Raw genomic sequence first — 17,350 nt, 5'->3', positions numbered from 1 at the left:
GAAAATATAGCAGTATATAGTGATACAATATACGTATATTTTCTTTAAGATCGCGTGAAGAGTCATTCTTCCCCAATAGCAAGCGCCAAATACTTTGTTAACGGACTCGATGTCGAGTTTGAACTAGGTATCAGTGTAATATTGAAGTTTTCTACGCGTTAATAGTACACAGTGTGTCACAGATTCAAGCTGACGAATTTCAAGTGTCAAAGAGCATTTTCAAATAACTAAATACAAATGGAGAAAAAATATGAACTATAATTAATTGATTAATTAAGATTATCTGAATTGAAGGTCGGCACGTTAGTGCGATTATCGCATAAAATAAAAAAATATATGGACCATTCCGAAAGCTTAACACGTGATGAAGAGCTGATGGAATGGATTATCCGTGCAATAGAGAAAGAATGAATTCTTACTACTTCCACTTTAGATGCGAACCAAAATAAGAAAGTCTTAACATCGAATACCTCGAAAGAGGCCGGGAAATTTTCTACGTCAGATCAACAATATTTGGCGGTTAAGAATGTGGTGTACGGGATTGTCGTGCAAATCTTTGCCAGTTGTACGGATAAGTTAGTTGCTCTATTTTGCCATAATGTGCACCGCAACCTTTCGAGTTTTTTGGCTAAGTATAATTACTTGGTTGTTAGCCTTCGACTATCTGAAGTCAGGTAAGATTTACATTTTAGTAATAAATAATCGAATTGACAGTATTGCGTGGTATTATTGGTTTGCTCTTATCAAATTCAGTCAACTAAATTCCGATGCTGCATCTCTCATACATGTATTTCTTTATCTATTCATACACTCGTGCACGCTTTAAGCCCTTTATTAGGAAAAAAATTAAACGAGTTTTAGCCATAGAAGTTTGTGATGGGATCCATGAACGTGAAAAATGTCTGTACGTATGTGTGTGTAACCGCTCTCTTGTCACCTCGACACAGGTAGCAATTTTGATGCTATCGCGTTGCAATTTAGTAGGAGATTTGGAACCTTTTTGGTAACAATCGAAAACCAGGTTGTAGAGTTTTCGCGATTCTTCCGAGTTGCCCATTGTAAACGAAAACGACGCAGAGCATATTCAGAGTGTTTTCTGGAAAATTGAAGTTTGCAAAAATTCCTCCTTATTTGTTTGAATTTAATCTGACATAGAAACTTGTCGTTTCTTTCATGGTCTTAGCGTGAGTACCTACTTGTTCATATTTCGATACATCACTCGCATGACCCAAACGTCAAAATGCACCTTGCTATACAAATAGCTTTATGAAATATTTATTTATAGAGACATTATCCAACTACGCTGATTGCCGTACTCCAACTCAAGAAGCGGGAGCGTGTATACCTATAAAGGAGTGTAAGCCACTATTAAGTTATCTATCCTCGGTATCAGTAATAACGCCAGAAATTTCAAAACGATTACATGAATATCACTGCGGTTTTAAAGGAAAAGATGTTCAAGTGTGCTGTCCCTCAAACGGTCTAATAGAAAATCACGTCAATGATGGAGATTCAATAACAAAACACAAAAATTTCCATTTATTACCCAAAGACTGCGGAGCAGTATTAGTAACAGATCGCGTTCGTAGTGGAACCATAGCTTCTCTCTTTGAAGTATCTTGGATGGCCTTACTGTCTTATGAAACTCGTAAGTATGCCTGTTGCTGCTCCGTTAATCTGTAATGACCTTTTGTAGCCAATGGAACAGAATTTCGTTGCAGTGGTTCTGTTATCAATAACCGATATATTTTAACGTCTGCTCATTGTCTGTCGAAGAACCGTGAAATTAAATTGTAAATTTCAAGTTTTCAACATTTAAATATTAAGGTTGTAAATTTTAGAAAGGAAGTCCGTTGCGGAGAATACAATTTAAATACGGCGATAGATTGTGAAGGCGAAGATGGTCCTGCTTATGATACAACAATTTGTGCACCCCCAGTACAAGACATTGGCATTGAAGAAATTATTGCGCATCCTGGATACAACGTAAAAAGTTTCACGAATGATATCGGTCTAATTCGTTTAGAAAAGCCGCTAAATTTCAATGCTGGTAAGTATCGTTTACATTTTAACAATTATGGTTGCTGAATGAGTATTTTAGAAAATGTACAACCAATTTGCCTCCCGGTATACACGACTCTTAAAAACTCTACCAGATGGCTTACCGTAACAAGCTGGGGACTTGCAGGTATGAAATAGAAACAGTAACAATGAATTACCTTGTGCTTTGTCATAGGCGTGAAAAGTGCTGAACTACATATGATAACAAATGAAATTGCTTCCCAAGAGCAATGCCAAAAGGCGTATGCACAAGTATTACCGATGCAAATAAAGGAAGATCATTTGTGCGCGACTCAAAAACGTGCGGAAATATGTTACGGCAATAGTGGTGATCCATTGCAAGCAATAAGAATTTTCGATGACGACATTCATCACGTGCAGTATGGTATTTTTTCATTTGGGCCAAGAAGTTGTGAAGTGACCGATTTTCCATACGTCTACACAAATGTTGAATCGCACTTAAAATGGATCTTGGACAATTTAAATGCGTGAGCCATACTAATTAATGCTCTGAACTGTGGTTTTTCCATATTAAGATATCATCATTTTAAAACATCCAGTATCATTGTTCCCCAAAATGTAATCATAACATTTATTTACATTAAATACACATTCTTCATGAACTTTATTTGATCGTATAACCTTTCAAAATATCTATGTACAACTAAATGTTTATTCAATTTGTTTGGCGTTCCAAGACACTTTGACAGCTGCCACGCGGGCGTCCGGGTTCGATTTTCGTTCGGCAGTTTTGTTCTTACATAATTTAATGAAATTCTTACCATCTTTGTTGCCCAACCAAGGATTGCAATTGAAGTTAATTTCGAATCTTACCGTTACATTCTTGATTTTGATGTAGAAAAAATCCCCAATATCAAATTTCGTCGAGATCGAATTCTTTTAGAAGTCCTATCGTGACGTGTAAAGTTTCTAAAACATGTTTTAATAGTATATTAAGAAACAAGTGTATAATCAAGTCTTTAAAGGTTGCAAGTGCTTTAAAGACCAATTATTATACACGCGTTTCTTATAGTATTTTTTATTATAACTGCATTATAATTTAAAAATAAAGGAAATAAAATGAAATCATATTGACGTTATACTCGAATTATTATTTATTATTATTATTATTTGTCATTCCATGATTACCATGGAAATGTCACTTGACGTTTGCGTATAAAAAAAATCACCGTGTTTGTAAATAAAATGACTTCGGTTGAAGAAGACAATACACCGTCTATTCGTGGCTTATTGCTGCAGCAGAAGAACCTGTAAAATCCAAATGCAAAAACCTATTATAAAGAATATATTATGAAAAACTGTTGGCGTTGATTAATAGGAAGCATCTTTCGAAAAAGGTCTTAAATGCATCGTTCATGCTGTCATATATGAAGGAAATGCTTAGACCATATAGTACATGGACTGATATTAGCCCTATGCTTTCAATACAAAATGGGTGGTCACGGACAGAGAGCACTGTATAGTCGTGTAAGAAGAAAGGTTTTTTAAAGAATTAAAGAATATTCTAAGTTCTACGTTTTTCTCGAAAAATGCCTAGTTTTACCGTTATTTGACTGTAAAATCTCTCTAATTTAAGTATTTGACGAACAAGAGCTAACCTTTAACAATCCACAACTCGGTTCGTTTGGGTCATACAGCAAGTATGAAACACCCATTTTCTTTGTTTTTTTAAAAGCTAGGATTTTGTTCACCACAGTTTTTTATAAAATGCAAACTTTTCAAATTTTTCGCGAATAACCAATTAAAAACATTTATTTTTCTATGAAAAACTCATACTTTCGCGAATAACTGTAGAAGCACCTATTAACTTTCCGAAAAAAATGTATGGAACACTTTTTGCTTAGAATTAATGTTTCTTTCTATTCCTGTGTTAAAATTACAATAAAAAAAATTTTTAACGAAATCAGAGTAAAAATTTTGCCGATAAAAAGTATTTGTCAGTTTTAGTTTTTTTAATTTTGGCATTTTTTTTTCTGTTTCTTTGTAATCAAACCGAGTACAATGTTCGTAGGTTGTGCACAGAAAAATAAGGTCTTTGGAATAATTTAATAAAAATGTTGAGTTATTTGAAAAAAAAAGTACAATGGCGTTTCTGCGGCCCTCCACACTTTTTTTTTCAAAAATCCGTCGCGTCAATTTTCGTTACCATATGTCTAAGTGCTTGTTCACAATGGACATAAGCGTAACAAAAACATAACAGATGCATAATTCATAATGTTGAATAGTAGCAAACCAACGTAGGTGTTCACAATGATTACATAATTTTTATTTTTTTGTAAATGTTTGCGTATGTTTTATGTCCTACCGAAAGGGTACATAAAAAATACATAAAGTTGGGTCGGTTTCAACTTTACGTAGGTTTTATGAAAAATCTAGTGGAATTAGGTGTATTTCTGTTGGGTACAAAGATGCAGCACTGCGCTGTTGGTTTGACATTTCAGTTACTACGTCTAACGTCGATGACATCTCTTCTGCCAACATAATCTGGTTATTTTTAAATTGGTACATAGTTTTTGGCGCATTATTTCATAGTTTGGTGTTGTTTGGTCCTTCGTGTGTTGTTCTTTGATTATATCAACACGGCATGGAAAACATATAGACGTCGAATTACTGATTAGTTTGGTGCGATTAAAACCCTAATTGTTTAATAAAGGGGACAAAAGACCTATTAAGGTGATCGAATAATCCTGGTGTATGAAAAAAACCATTCTTCATCATGCAGCTTCATTTCTAGACACGCTTAAATTCTTAAATTCTCCCCTTTTCTCTCGGTCTCGATTTATAGGTCTGACCCACCAACGCCGTTTTTGTTTTGTAACAACTTTGTCTCTCTGTCTTCTTAACAGTAAAAGCAATAAAACTGTTGAAATTTCCATCCATCTCAGTGACACACACATATACACCACAAATAATATTGCTATGTTCTTGACGTTTTGCCGAGTTTAAATTTTGGATTTGCGCCTACGCAGATAATTATAATCTTACGGTCACTGTGAACACTTTCTCCACCTGCGTAAAATTATGTCTTATGTCAATATTATGTTTTATGTATCTGTTATGTTTTTGTAACGCTTATGTCCATTGTGAACAAGCACTAACATATATTTCCAAAACTTGAAACGGTGTTCGCAAAATAGAAAGCCAAAAATGGACCTCCAGCCGTATAACTGTATAATACGTATGCTTCTCCTGATTTTGTAACAATTTTCATAAAATGCGCGCCACAAAAACATGATAATCCCCAAAGAAACATTTTCGACCTCAGTTTATTAGAAAAGAATGCTTATTTGATCCCCTTTATCAACCGATTTTTTTAGATTTAATTGTTATATCGTACATTCAATGCCATGGCCTAAAACAGTTTGAAAATCGGAAGAGGTCATAATTGGCCACTAGGATTAAAAAAGTTATTAAGAACCATTGATCAAACATAAAGGTTATACGTTACACGAAAACCATATTTAAAAAAATATACCTTTCGTAGAAAAACGAAAAGGTAATTGTCACATTGCGCTTGGTTACAATATTTTACTGGAAACGAAACCAAGAAACGTTTGTTCCAAGGCGGAAATTACAGGCCACCAATTTTATTGGGGGGATTGGTACATTTAATAATAAATAGGAGCGTGTTTTCCTGTCGATGACAACTTCGCAAACGGGTTTATATGAGTGAATCTTTGGGGAGCCGGTTTGACGGCGGGAATTTTCCGGGAGGAATTTCCCCACAAAACGTTACCTGCGGGCGTAACATAATTTCGATGTCTACAGATTCTCGTTGACGTCACAAAGTAGATATCGGTGGAAAAATAGCGTTTTGAGTAAAAAGGGGTGGGTGGGTCTACATTTCACAAAAGAACAGCTTCTTTTCAATTTGCTGAACATACTATTCATGGACATGAAATAAATAAACTGACTCTTGGTGGCACAGTAGAAAATCCGCCTACGTACCAAAGAAGTAGCTCTTAGTCACTTTCCAACATTTTTTCGGGGTGATGTGGATACATTTTGGAAATTGTAAAGTACCTACGTCGAATGTGAGGACACCAACTTCCGATTTTGTAGCCTGCATGGTATCAATGGAAAAATCGCGCACTTTAATGTGGTAGGTACTTGAAGGTCAAGCTTATAATGATCGTTTACCTGGCGGATTTGCGCACTTTTATAATTTGGGCCAAAGTGAAAGTAATTTTCATTGTAATGTTTGTGCGTTGATAACCAGATAGAGATATGAGAGCAGTGCGGTTTGGAAATTACGTTTCTACGCACCGGTGTGGAATACCACAAACCGAACTGGCAGATTTTTTCCGGGTAAACCTAAAATTTTTATATCAAATTCAAAATATTTGGAACATGTATAAAGTATGCGCTGCCGTGGGCAAAACCACTCTCACAGTCCTCACTTGCCTCGTATAGAGGTTCTACGCGCGAGTGTAGTAACAAGTCTGCAGTCTGTCAAGAATTTGTTATAAATAAATAATTTAGTGTTTCGAAAGAAAATTAATTTTTCGTCATGGGTGTTATACGAATTCACTGGATCTGTGTAATTATTTGGTGCTTAGCATTCAAACCTCTTAATTCACGTAAGTTGCTTTTCCTCATTAACCAAACGTGCTAGTCGTAGGTATTTTCAATTTTAATTAATAACAATATTACCTTGCCAGCATGTAAATGAGGTAGGTCGTCCAATTAATCCACCTCAAATACATAAATTTTCTTGACAGAAATTTTAGGTACATTGTGGTCGTCCAAATAAAAATCAATCGCAACCAAAATTTTGAAACTCATTGGTTTTGTCATGTGCCCCTAATTGCTTAAGTTCAAGGTGTTTAATTTTGTCAGTCTGCTAATTAATCCGTATACAACAAAGGTGTTATGAGTCTTGGTTTTTATACAGCGGAATGAAAAACGGTAGCAAACAATCTGTAAAAAAATTCTCGGTTAGTGCTGGGTTTTTCTAAGCATGCAAGCGCCAAGTCCCCACATGCGTCAGGTCAGGTCGGAGGTCGCAATCCTGATTTGTAAAAATATAGGAATACTCAGAATTGTACTAAAACTGCTTGGTCAAATTTTTTTTTAGATCGGCATTAACAATCACTATTCACTACCATATAATTACATTGAAATGTGAAGGATTTGTTATTTATAATTCACTCGCACTTGCTCGTACTTCATTCTTAAAAAGTGTCTGAGTAATTTACCCACATGTATACTGAGAAAACCGTAACTACTGTATAAAAACTAAAACAATTCAAACGATATTTGATAATGCCGTAAAAGTAATTATTTCAACACTCATCAGGCTACCGTTTAACACTTCATTTTGTATCGATGTAACTTTTTTTATCATTTTTCCGAAGAAATTTGTGAATAGGCAATGATTTTGAAAGCATTTGCGCAAAATTGGTGTGGTTAACGACAACGCAAAGTGTCCGGGAGATGATAATGAATCCCCATAGTTAAATGGGCACAATATGAAGAGTAGGTAATTTGATGAATATTTGGCAGTTTTTGGGAGGCCTTCCGGATTCGGACATATCATTCGATCAGAAGTGGCTAATATAAGCAAACATGTGGGGAAAGTACACAATATGAGAAAATAAGAGATACACAAGTTGAGTACATATACCTAATATAGGAAATAGCGACATTCGGTTGTGGATATGCGCCAACGACAAAATGTGGTAGAACATATCTTGGAATGTTTTATTTCCGCAAATCCAAATAACAATAATAAAGAAATTGTAAACAATAATTCCATCTCCCTAAGCCCCAGTTGCATCAACAAATTAAGCCTTGCTTAAAGTTAAGTCGAACTTAAAATACATGGCAACGATTATTATAATTTATCTTTTCTCGGCGACATCCATTTTCATAGACTGATTGATATTATAAATATAATGAACAATCTTTAGTTTCTTTTTCCCTTATTCATGTGCTAATTTAAGGTATGTTTTCTAAATCTCATTATTATTATGTTTAGTTATCTTTAGTTTACAAATTTATTTGATTTAATTTACTTTGTGTGCACTTACCAGGTAATTAACGTTTATATGTCCTGTAATTGGAATGTTTTTCTGTAGGACATTAAATGATTATTTATTTATTTATTTATTATTAAGACAATCGTTGCTATGGTATTTAAGTTATACTTAACTTTAAGGGATACTTAATTTTGACGGTGCAATTGGCCTTAAGTAATTAAATTAAATCAATGCGTTTGTGCAGTAATTTTTCTTACAATAGGTAATAGTTACATTTGAATCAAAAACTGTATGAGTATGATTCGAATCAAAAAGAACATTTCTCCTTGTAAGACGTTCTCTCTTTGGCAACATCTCATCCCTCACAGGGTGACATTAAACTTTCAATAGTAAACCTTTTCGGTAAATTTAATGAGGGATCAATAAATGTACAAGTATCTTTTACCTGAAACTATAATGTATTTCCTCGTGATCCCAACAACATTTTAAATTGCGGCATACGACTTGCAGGTCGCGTTAAATTTTAGGGTGGTGGTAGGAGTATACCCTCCACATTAAAACTGGCTACGAAAGTGGTCGAAATTTTTTCAGTTTCAAAACGGCATCAAAATACTCAACTTCGCCAAATTTTAACTACGTACCTATCCACCTATCTCTTACAGTGGCTGGGGGCCCTCGAATTTGAATCAACCTGTATATTAAACAGAGATCATTCACGATTTTTGTAAAATGTAACAAAACGCACAGGACAACATCACACTCTACACACTGTATTATGATCTTTGCTGTACCGCTTCTGTACTGCAATGACAGTAATGATCGTCTGCTACCTTTAACTACTAGTTGGCTTTCCACGTTTTTAGCTTTCCGGGCATTTAGTGCCGTCAATTTTCTGTATGGGCGATTCCTTTTTCTTCCATGGCCAAATTGAGCCAGACTTAGTTCGGCGGCAAAAATATCCTATCAGTTCAGCTTCAGATGTATCGTAGGTTTGATATGTCCACTGTTGAAGAATATGTTTGTAAGGATTAAAATCATTCACAATAGCAGAAATAAACAGTTCTCATCCACCAGCGACTTTTCCCAGGAACACTATAAGCCAAAAGTAACTGATCACTTTTATTGGATTTCCTTTCACCCGTTGGAACCTGTGCATGTCTCCCTGTTTCATAGGATTATGCAAAGTACTCAAAACAGTCACTGCCTTTTTGATTCGAACCTTCTAATTTGAAATACCAATACTTCTAGACAGGGCCGTAGCCAGACTGTATAATCAGGACAGGCTCACAAAAATTCAGGACAGGCGGTAGCTTCTTAAACTATGACAAAAGAAGCAAAGACGAGGTCTTGGCAAGCATTTTTTAAAATTGTTATTTTGCAAATAATCACTAGGCTTGCCTAAACTAACAAAAAATTCAAAATCTACTGGGTTTATGAACACACGTGGCAATTTTTTTAAAAACCATTACAATAATTTTAAATCTAAAATGAAACCTTAATTTCTCAAAATGACCTACTAGTTACTAGTGCATTAAATGTACCCTGGAACGAATTTAGTGCTCATCAAACAAAATGTCACTTACTTTTAGGTACTTATTCTTTCACGGTATGCAATTGCAATCCTCTACGTTTTATATTTCATACCTAACATGCTCGAAAAAAATACAAAAAAACATAAAGTCATATTTTGTATATCGTGTTTTAAAGTTTAATCACTGGTTCTTCACTGCATTGAATTTTCTCAATCGTAAGTCAAGTTTAGGGATTTTTAACAATTTTGTTCGTACTCGTATGCAAAAAGGATCAGACTGGACATTCGTTGGTTCGACGGTTAATTCTAGTTATAGAACTGGGAAATTAGAGACTCGACTTCGTGTTACATACAAACACTCTTCACTCTCGCACCCAAGTCGGGGTTCTCTTGTTTTTGATTTGTAATAAATCTGTTAACTACCATAATTTATTCTGAGGATGCCTAAAGCTAAAATATTTGGTTTTTTTTTAAGTGAATATTTTCTTTTTTGGTACTGGAAACAGGTTATAGAAGTTTGTCGTTTTCTTTAAATCTTATTTCCATTTTTGCCAAGATGAGGTACAGTTAATAAAGTGTCATAAAAATGTGTTCAGACATTTATACTAACAAGTGGAACCAAATTTTAAGTACAATCTTGGCCGAGTGGCATCTATTAGATAAAAAAGTCAAAGCTAAGCTTCACAAAATCTGTGTGATAAACCACTGACTTGGTGAGACGCCATTTGAGATGTTAATATAAATTCTCGTAATACAACTACTATATCGATAGACATTGTGACGTTGCAGGTTTTAAAAAAACATAGTATAGATATCCTAAATTACAATGGGAAATTTTGAAATCTGGCTAGGGCAGGCTTAAAATTTTTCAGGACAGACGTACCTCTAGCTACGGCCCTGGTTTGCATTTTACTTGAAGTTAAAAAAGATATAATTCTTCTGCGGTGCGAAAGGATGTTCTTTTAGCCTCCCAAAAAAGGGCAATTTAAAATTTCCGAAGCTACTAATCAAGTCTGATCCACGAGTCCTTTCCATATGGGTATCTCTGGCTTCCATGTTGCTTGAGTTATGTGTATTTTCTTTTCACCTGGTGCAGGTTTTTTTCTTTTTTCTTGTATGGACATTCTTTTTTTTTAATTCCTTTTTGCATGAACTTTTGAAGTGTGTATTGGCTGTATTTTCAATTTGCTAGAAACTCTATTTTTCATGTCATTGGTTTGTGGTGGTATTCACATTCTAGATCTGCTTGTCTCTTGTTATCGCGTAGTGGATCATAATTCTGGGTGATACAACCTCGTGCCAGTAGCGATGAAATGCGATATGCAGATATTAAGCATACGTCTAACTTAAAGCTTTCCAAAATATACTCCAAAACTTGTATACATATAATATTAGCAGCAATCCTTTTTAGAATGGGCATTCGACGACGATGGTTGCCGAACACCATACAGAGGAATCGGAACTTGTGTACCTATAAAGCAATGTCGGCCAATGGTGGAGTACCTTCAATCGGCACCAGCACTAACATCCCAGGTTATTCAAATACTAAACGAGTACCAGTGCGGTTTTGAAAGGAATGAGGTGAAGGTCTGTTGTCCAGATGGTGCAATACAGATCAATAAGCCAAAGAATCCTACGGGCCACAGGAACCTAAATCTATTACCGCAAAATTGCGGACTACTTCCTGGTGGAAATCGAATTATAGGAGGGAATAAAACCGCCCTGTTCGAGTTCCCGTGGATGGCTTTATTGACGTATGATACGCGTAAGTAAATTTCTGGTTCTTTTATGTGATTTTGACATAAATCTTTCAGCAAATGGACGGGACTTTCGATGCGGCGGTTCTATTATCAATAGCCGATACATATTAACGGCCGCACATTGCATAACGAAGCTTTCCAATCTGAAACTGTAAGTTTCTTCGTCTTTGTAATATGAGTTTGAAATTGACGAGTTTGTTTTAGGGTACAGGTACGTTGTGGAGAATATAACATCAGTTCTTCGTTGGACTGTGAAATTCAAAACGAACCTCAGGCGGAAACACTTTGCGCGCCTCCAGTGCAGGATATGGACTTTGAGGAAACTATTCCACATCCCGACTACAATCCGGCCACTTATACTGATGATATTGGGTTAATTCGTTTGGCTGCACCATTAAACCTCAGTGTGGGTAAGTTCCTCCCATGGGATACAAATCAGAACATTCTGTGACCGCGGTGGACTGTTGTTGCCAATAGTTGCAACTAAGAAAACTCCTAAGAGATTATTACTGAATAATTAAGAAAAAAACAATCAAGATCGTAAATGACATTGGCATTTAAAAGCAAGTGTAGAACAGAATGATCAAGGTTGAAGAAAAGGTCTACTATGAGCACTTTTCGTAAATACCTACATCGTCACCTGAACATTTACGTCATATTGTAACTCGCATGAATAATCTCAGCTGAATACCATAAATTTTGAATTTAATACATTACAGATTTTGCAATCAATACTATTATGGTACTGTCTTTGCGGTTGAATAACTAACTACATAACAATTAATTAAAAGACATTACATAATGTTCCCGCTAAATGTTGAAGGAATTTCATTTTTAACTTGTAAGTAACAAACTCTACCACAATATAATACCCTCGGAGCATAACAGCCCTCCTGCCCACCATTGGGACAGACGACATCATAGTATTGAAAAATCGTTGAAAGTTCATTAAAATCTCATTTGATAAATAGAGAAGGATGACTTTTGAAGATACTTCATGTTAAAGATATATATATGCGCCTTTTATTTGATCTTTTGGTATTTTCTTGCAAGTAAAGACGGCCAACTATAGCCAAACATATTTGTCCACTTTCAATCTTATTTTAACTGGTTTTGTCAAACTGGACTAAAGTAAAGCAGAAATGAACTGCAAAGTTATGCAAATGCAAACAGATTTATCTAATTTTCATTCATGCTTTAGCAATAAATTTACAATACCTATATGTTGTTAAAATATTGACCAAATTGACGTCATTTACGGAAAATCTGTTTTCAAAAATACGTCTACGTCAAAACTTGCACTTGTTCCAAGTCGAAATGCCGCATTTCATGTTTCAATTAAACTTTTACAAACTCCTACATGCGTCGCCATGAAAAACTACCACATACACTCAGAGGTATACATGAAAGACTAACTAAACATTTTTTTAGAAAGCGTGAAGCCAATCTGCCTTCCCGTAGACAACTCCTTGAGAAACTTCAATTTCACCTCTCGAAGACTGATCGTCACGGGTTGGGGTGCTACGGAAGCAGGTAATTGACTACTATATTTTTTGACACCATTAATGCTCGAGGTTAATTAGGTCGAAGGAGTGAAGATTTACTAAAGGTGGAAGTCGGAGTCACGTCATTGGAAAATTGTCGGAGAATTTATGCAAATACGCCCGCTCTTCTAAATGAAAAACAAATTTGTGCCGGTGGCCATAAAAAGAGAGATTCGTGTGGGGGAGATAGTGGAGGACCATTGCAGAGGATAGACACATTGTATGATGATTCCCGCTTTGTGCAGTATGGTATAGTCTCATTTGGGCCCAGACTTTGTGGGCAAGAAGGTTTTCCGGGGGTTTACACCAGAACGGATTCATACATGGAGTGGATTTTGGACAATTTAAGACCGTAGTTCCTTTGATGCACGTACTGTTTTCATTGTCATTCCTTCTTAGAATCATCATTTAACTTATTCTGCACAGTAGCGCAAACTTAATGTATAGGCTTAACCTAATTTAATACGTAAACTAAATAGTACTTAAGTTTGCTTCACTACGATACAACGAAGCACCATGCATACGCAATATTTGTGTTTGTAAATATTTATTAAAATTAAGCCTGTGATGTACTGATTGTATATAATTACGTCTTTTAAGTTAGTGATAAATCTGAGTTTTAATTTAATGTAGAATACGAATATATAGTAGTAGAACTTAAGAAAAGTCCATTATTATTCCTTACATTAATTCTCCAGTATTTTTATGTTTTAAGTAAAGTTTACCCAATTGTTAAAAAGATCTTTTATACGTTCCCCAAATAATATCCACCTGGTTTATAAATAAAAAGAAAATTCGTCGTCAACTTGACCAACGGTGACTCAAGGGGTGTGACCGTTTCCGGAAGCTGTAGAAGTTTTGGAGACCCCAGTTTGTGGTAACAAACTGAATTCCGCTTGTACAATTTATTTGGAATACTGGATATTTTTAATCGTAGTACTTCCCCCTATTTTATATCTTCGACTTTTCACCTCACCATGAATCATATAATAACATTTTCTTCGTATTCTGATCACACAAATCACCACTGGGTTTCACTGATACAATAAATTTGTTACTAATAGTGTAGAGTGTATCGTTCGTCATAATTATTTGAGTGGTATGAAATTTCAGACACAGAATTATGTACATTTTGTTTCCAAATGAGTAATACTTGTCTTCACTTCCTTTCATACTCCTAAATCCCCAAAATTGTCTAAATTTTGGCATATCTGTTAAATAATATGTATTATTGGAATACCATGTAAGTTTCTCGGCATTACCGCTTTTGCTACACGTATATTTCTTTGTCTAATGTGCTTTAGTTTTTTTATTTCGCAGAAATACCAGCATATGCCTCCCAAAAACAATTTTTATCCAAAACCGTCAAACAAAGAAGATATTATACGTTCAATATTCATGGAAAAAATTAGACATTATCGACTAGTGGATAATATTTTGATTACCCAAATAAACCACCACAACTCCACGGAAACCTCGCCCTAAGCGTCTTCGATTTGTTTCATTTACATAATGAAATTATAATTGTCACATTAGATATTAACAGTCACGACCCATTTCGGGAAACATATCAGGTTTTTAATACTAACGACTTGCTCATTATGAATATAGAGAATAATATCGGAGTTAAATTTGCACCCTGGGGAACCCCAGATGTTACCATCACCGATTTTTAAACATAAGGTATGTATCTGATCATTTGTACATAGGTACATTATTACGCTATTCTATACCAATATTAAAAAGCTTTGTAACAAAAATGTGATGGTTTACACTATCAAATAATTGTTAACTATTTTTAAGGTTTGTGCTAGTCGAGTTCATGGCCTAATAGGTCGAGCTATTACAGAAAAAGCCATGTTTTTCTTCTATTATAATACCCTTAACTTAAGGGTTACTAACAATTCTATCCAACATTTTTGGTACCATAGACACGATATTGCTATGTGCATCGGCAAACGGTTACTAAACCACCGACATAAACACCTGTCCAGCTAGCTCAATTAAAAACTAAAACTCTACCACAATTTTTTTTATATGGAAAGTTTTGACTACCACTCTACTATACATTTTCCAAGGCACATCCGCCATCCGCTATAACGAAACATATCTATAAAGACTTAAATTGTATTGATCGATAACCTCAGCAACCTTTATCAGCTCTCTACAATTTCAGAGATTTATTTAATTATTTTAATAATTTTTTGCGCGATCGGTCATTTCTGACTATTTACCATGGGTGTTTCCATGACAGTAGGTAGAATTTACCAGTTGCTATGATTACGACGACGTCAAAATTACTTACCGATCTAAAAACAGAACAGCAAAAATACTTACCGACGCCTTTTTAAAAATCAACAGTCTTACATTACATTTAATCTTTAATTATTGTTAGGTACATTAAACGTACAATTTGTGCTGTTGTTTCCTATAGCAAGACGCTCATAAAGTCATAAAGGAGGTGCAAAGCTAGTAAACTACATCAGACACATGCACATTTTTATGAAATTATTAACTTCAATTTTGACAAATAAACTGGTTACCTAGTGATATACACCATACCACTTCGATCATTTCGATTTATTCTGCTCGTTAATTTCTTAGTGCATATTTATATTGGTTGCATAAATTTAATTTCGATCGCGCAAAAAATGTTATAAGCACGTCGAACGTTAAGGGTTACCGTTCTCAGACAATAATTGGAGTCGTCGCTTCGCTCCTCCTCCAAACAATTGTCTTCGAACGGTAAAAATCCCTTACCGTTCTCCATACTTAATATACTATTATTCGGCATAAATCAATCAATAAAGCTGTAAGAAAAAAATGCAATCGGGGCCTACTGACCTTAGCTACAGACAATGTACCACGCACATGCGATCAATTATTAAGGATCCTCAGATCCTTTATAGTTTTGTATTGTCGCCCGTCCGTCCGTCCATGTGCGCTATAACTCTTTTTAAAAGTGTCCGATTGTGTTGACATTTGGTGTACAGTTACTTTGGATATTAAGGACGGACGCTATTGATTTTCAGAAAAATTATAAAAAATGAATATTCGTTTTTGATTACAATTCTGTTTTTCAGTTTCTATTTTATTTATTTCTATGGTTCATAATTCATTAATCAATCATATGCCGGTATTGCATTACGTCTCACTTTCCCCCAATGTATCTTTTCAACTAATCTTGTTAAGTATGTCTAAAATGGCACTTCTTTCTGGCAATGGTTCGCCCCTTCTCTTTACCACGATCTAAGCGCGCTCGGGGGGTTCCAAACCGTGTCATCATAATCGATAGGCGGCGAGATTGCACTTGCAGTTTGCGCTACGCACCGTCCTATTTAATATTAAGTGGCGCTTATTAAGCGACAATATGTATAATTAACAATAATATTAAAATCATTGTATGTATTCCGAAACTATTAAATACGCTTGAAATGCGTATATTAGTCAATTTCAAAGACTCATCAACGATTTTAATGCCATATTTCCCTTTAAATGGACAAATGCGCATTAAATAATTGTGAGCAAGGCGAGCGAGTCGATCTCTGCCAAGTTTTACGAATGAGAACAGAGAAATATTAAAGGTTGTTGAGAATGTGATGAGGGTATACTTTTCAAAAACACAACACAATACTTAACCAAGATTTCTCATCCTTTATATCTTTACTAACTGTAAAAAAAAGCAAAAAAATAATACTTAGGGGTGCGGCGAATTTTGTTAAATAATTTTAGTGTGCCTCCAGAAGAAAAAGTTTGAGAAACACTGCCCTAGGTCATGTATCGAGTTCGGACTTTCGCTAGATTATTCTCTAAGACTCTTAGAAATGTAACAATTCAATATAACTCTTCTCTTTGGAGTTATTTATGCACCAAGATCGTTGGGAAAAAGACCAAGAGCATTATCTCAATGACCAAAACATGAATTTGATCTATTTTTGTTAACTATAAAATGTATGCTGTAAGATTAAAATAAATTGTCGTTAAAAATTATTGTATTACTGAGGACCCTTCGATATTTCCCTGTATCGGTTTATTATTTCATGCCTTAGAATGAACGCCAACTTCATAGACAGTTACTCTGTGATTTGTCTCAAACAAAACTCATTTTGTTTAAGTTTAAAAGTAGCATTCCATAAGCAAAACTGTGATCGTCTAAAAAATTGAGACACTTATGTCACAACGCCCTAATCGTGCGACGGATATATTTTCTATTTTCCACGAAATTTCTCCGATGGAAATGGGTGCACCATCCTGTTAAAACCAATAGTTTTCAACTTTTATTTTTGTGTGTACCGTTGTTTAATGTTGTTACCTGTTCCTCACTAGAACTAGAATCGTTCTCGTTGATAGATTGAAAGTTTCCAGATAAATGAAGTATGATTTTAAAGGATTTTGTAATGCATTTGAACCTCCAAAGATAGCTAGAACAGAACCTCAACAGTCCCTGGCAAA

At 35.0% G+C, this 17,350-nt stretch overlaps 2 protein-coding genes across 3 annotated transcripts; both read left to right on the top strand.

The window, feature by feature from the left end:
• The first annotated feature begins 417 nt into the window (after positions 1–417).
• Positions 418–2,684, top strand: LOC116159990 (CLIP domain-containing serine protease 14D-like). The gene is made up of 6 exons (XM_031473100.1): positions 418–674; positions 1,286–1,648; positions 1,697–1,793; positions 1,842–2,050; positions 2,102–2,188; positions 2,237–2,684. The coding sequence occupies exons 1-6, from the start codon at positions 599–601 to the stop codon at positions 2,551–2,553; spliced, it is 1,149 nt and encodes a 382-aa protein (XP_031328960.1). The 5' UTR covers positions 418–598; the 3' UTR covers positions 2,554–2,684.
• Positions 2,685–6,257: 3,573 nt separating this feature from the next.
• LOC116160640 (serine protease easter-like) lies at positions 6,258–13,637 on the top strand. 2 transcript variants are annotated; one of them, XM_031473892.1, is made up of 6 exons: positions 6,258–6,390; positions 11,006–11,359; positions 11,409–11,505; positions 11,559–11,764; positions 12,786–12,887; positions 12,938–13,637. In XM_031473892.1, exons 2-6 carry the CDS (start codon positions 11,086–11,088, stop codon positions 13,252–13,254), a joined length of 996 nt encoding a protein of 331 aa, XP_031329752.1. In that variant the 5' UTR covers positions 6,258–6,390; positions 11,006–11,085; the 3' UTR covers positions 13,255–13,637. The 2 variants fall into 2 exon arrangements, with proteins under 2 accessions (XP_031329752.1, XP_031329751.1); XM_031473891.1 differs by lacking the exon at positions 6,258–6,390 and adding an exon at positions 6,410–6,662.
• The last annotated feature ends 3,713 nt before the right edge of the window (positions 13,638–17,350 follow it).

This window comes from Photinus pyralis, unplaced genomic scaffold (assembly GCF_008802855.1).
Source record: "Photinus pyralis isolate 1611_PpyrPB1 unplaced genomic scaffold, Ppyr1.3 Ppyr1.4_LG1, whole genome shotgun sequence".
Lineage (NCBI taxonomy): Eukaryota > Metazoa > Arthropoda > Insecta > Coleoptera > Lampyridae > Photinus > Photinus pyralis.
This window is presented reverse-complemented; position numbering and strand designations above follow the sequence as displayed.

Bases quoted from the DNA above. Each gene is read 5' to 3' on its own strand.
- LOC116160640 (XM_031473891.1), top strand. From the start codon at position 6,593: ATGGGTGTTATACGAATTCACTGGATCTGTGTAATTATTTGGTGCTTA. The intron at 11,360-11,408 runs GTAAGTAAATTT...TAAATCTTTCAG, and splicing joins TTTATTGACGTATGATACGC to CAAATGGACGGGACTTTCGA. The intron at 11,765-12,785 runs GTAAGTTCCTCC...ACATTTTTTTAG, and splicing joins ACCATTAAACCTCAGTGTGG to AAAGCGTGAAGCCAATCTGC.
- LOC116159990 (XM_031473100.1), top strand. From the start codon at position 599: ATGTGCACCGCAACCTTTCGAGTTTTTTGGCTAAGTATAATTACTTGG. The intron at 675-1,285 runs GTAAGATTTACA...ATTTATTTATAG, and splicing joins CTTCGACTATCTGAAGTCAG to AGACATTATCCAACTACGCT. The intron at 1,649-1,696 runs GTAAGTATGCCT...GACCTTTTGTAG, and splicing joins CTTACTGTCTTATGAAACTC to CCAATGGAACAGAATTTCGT.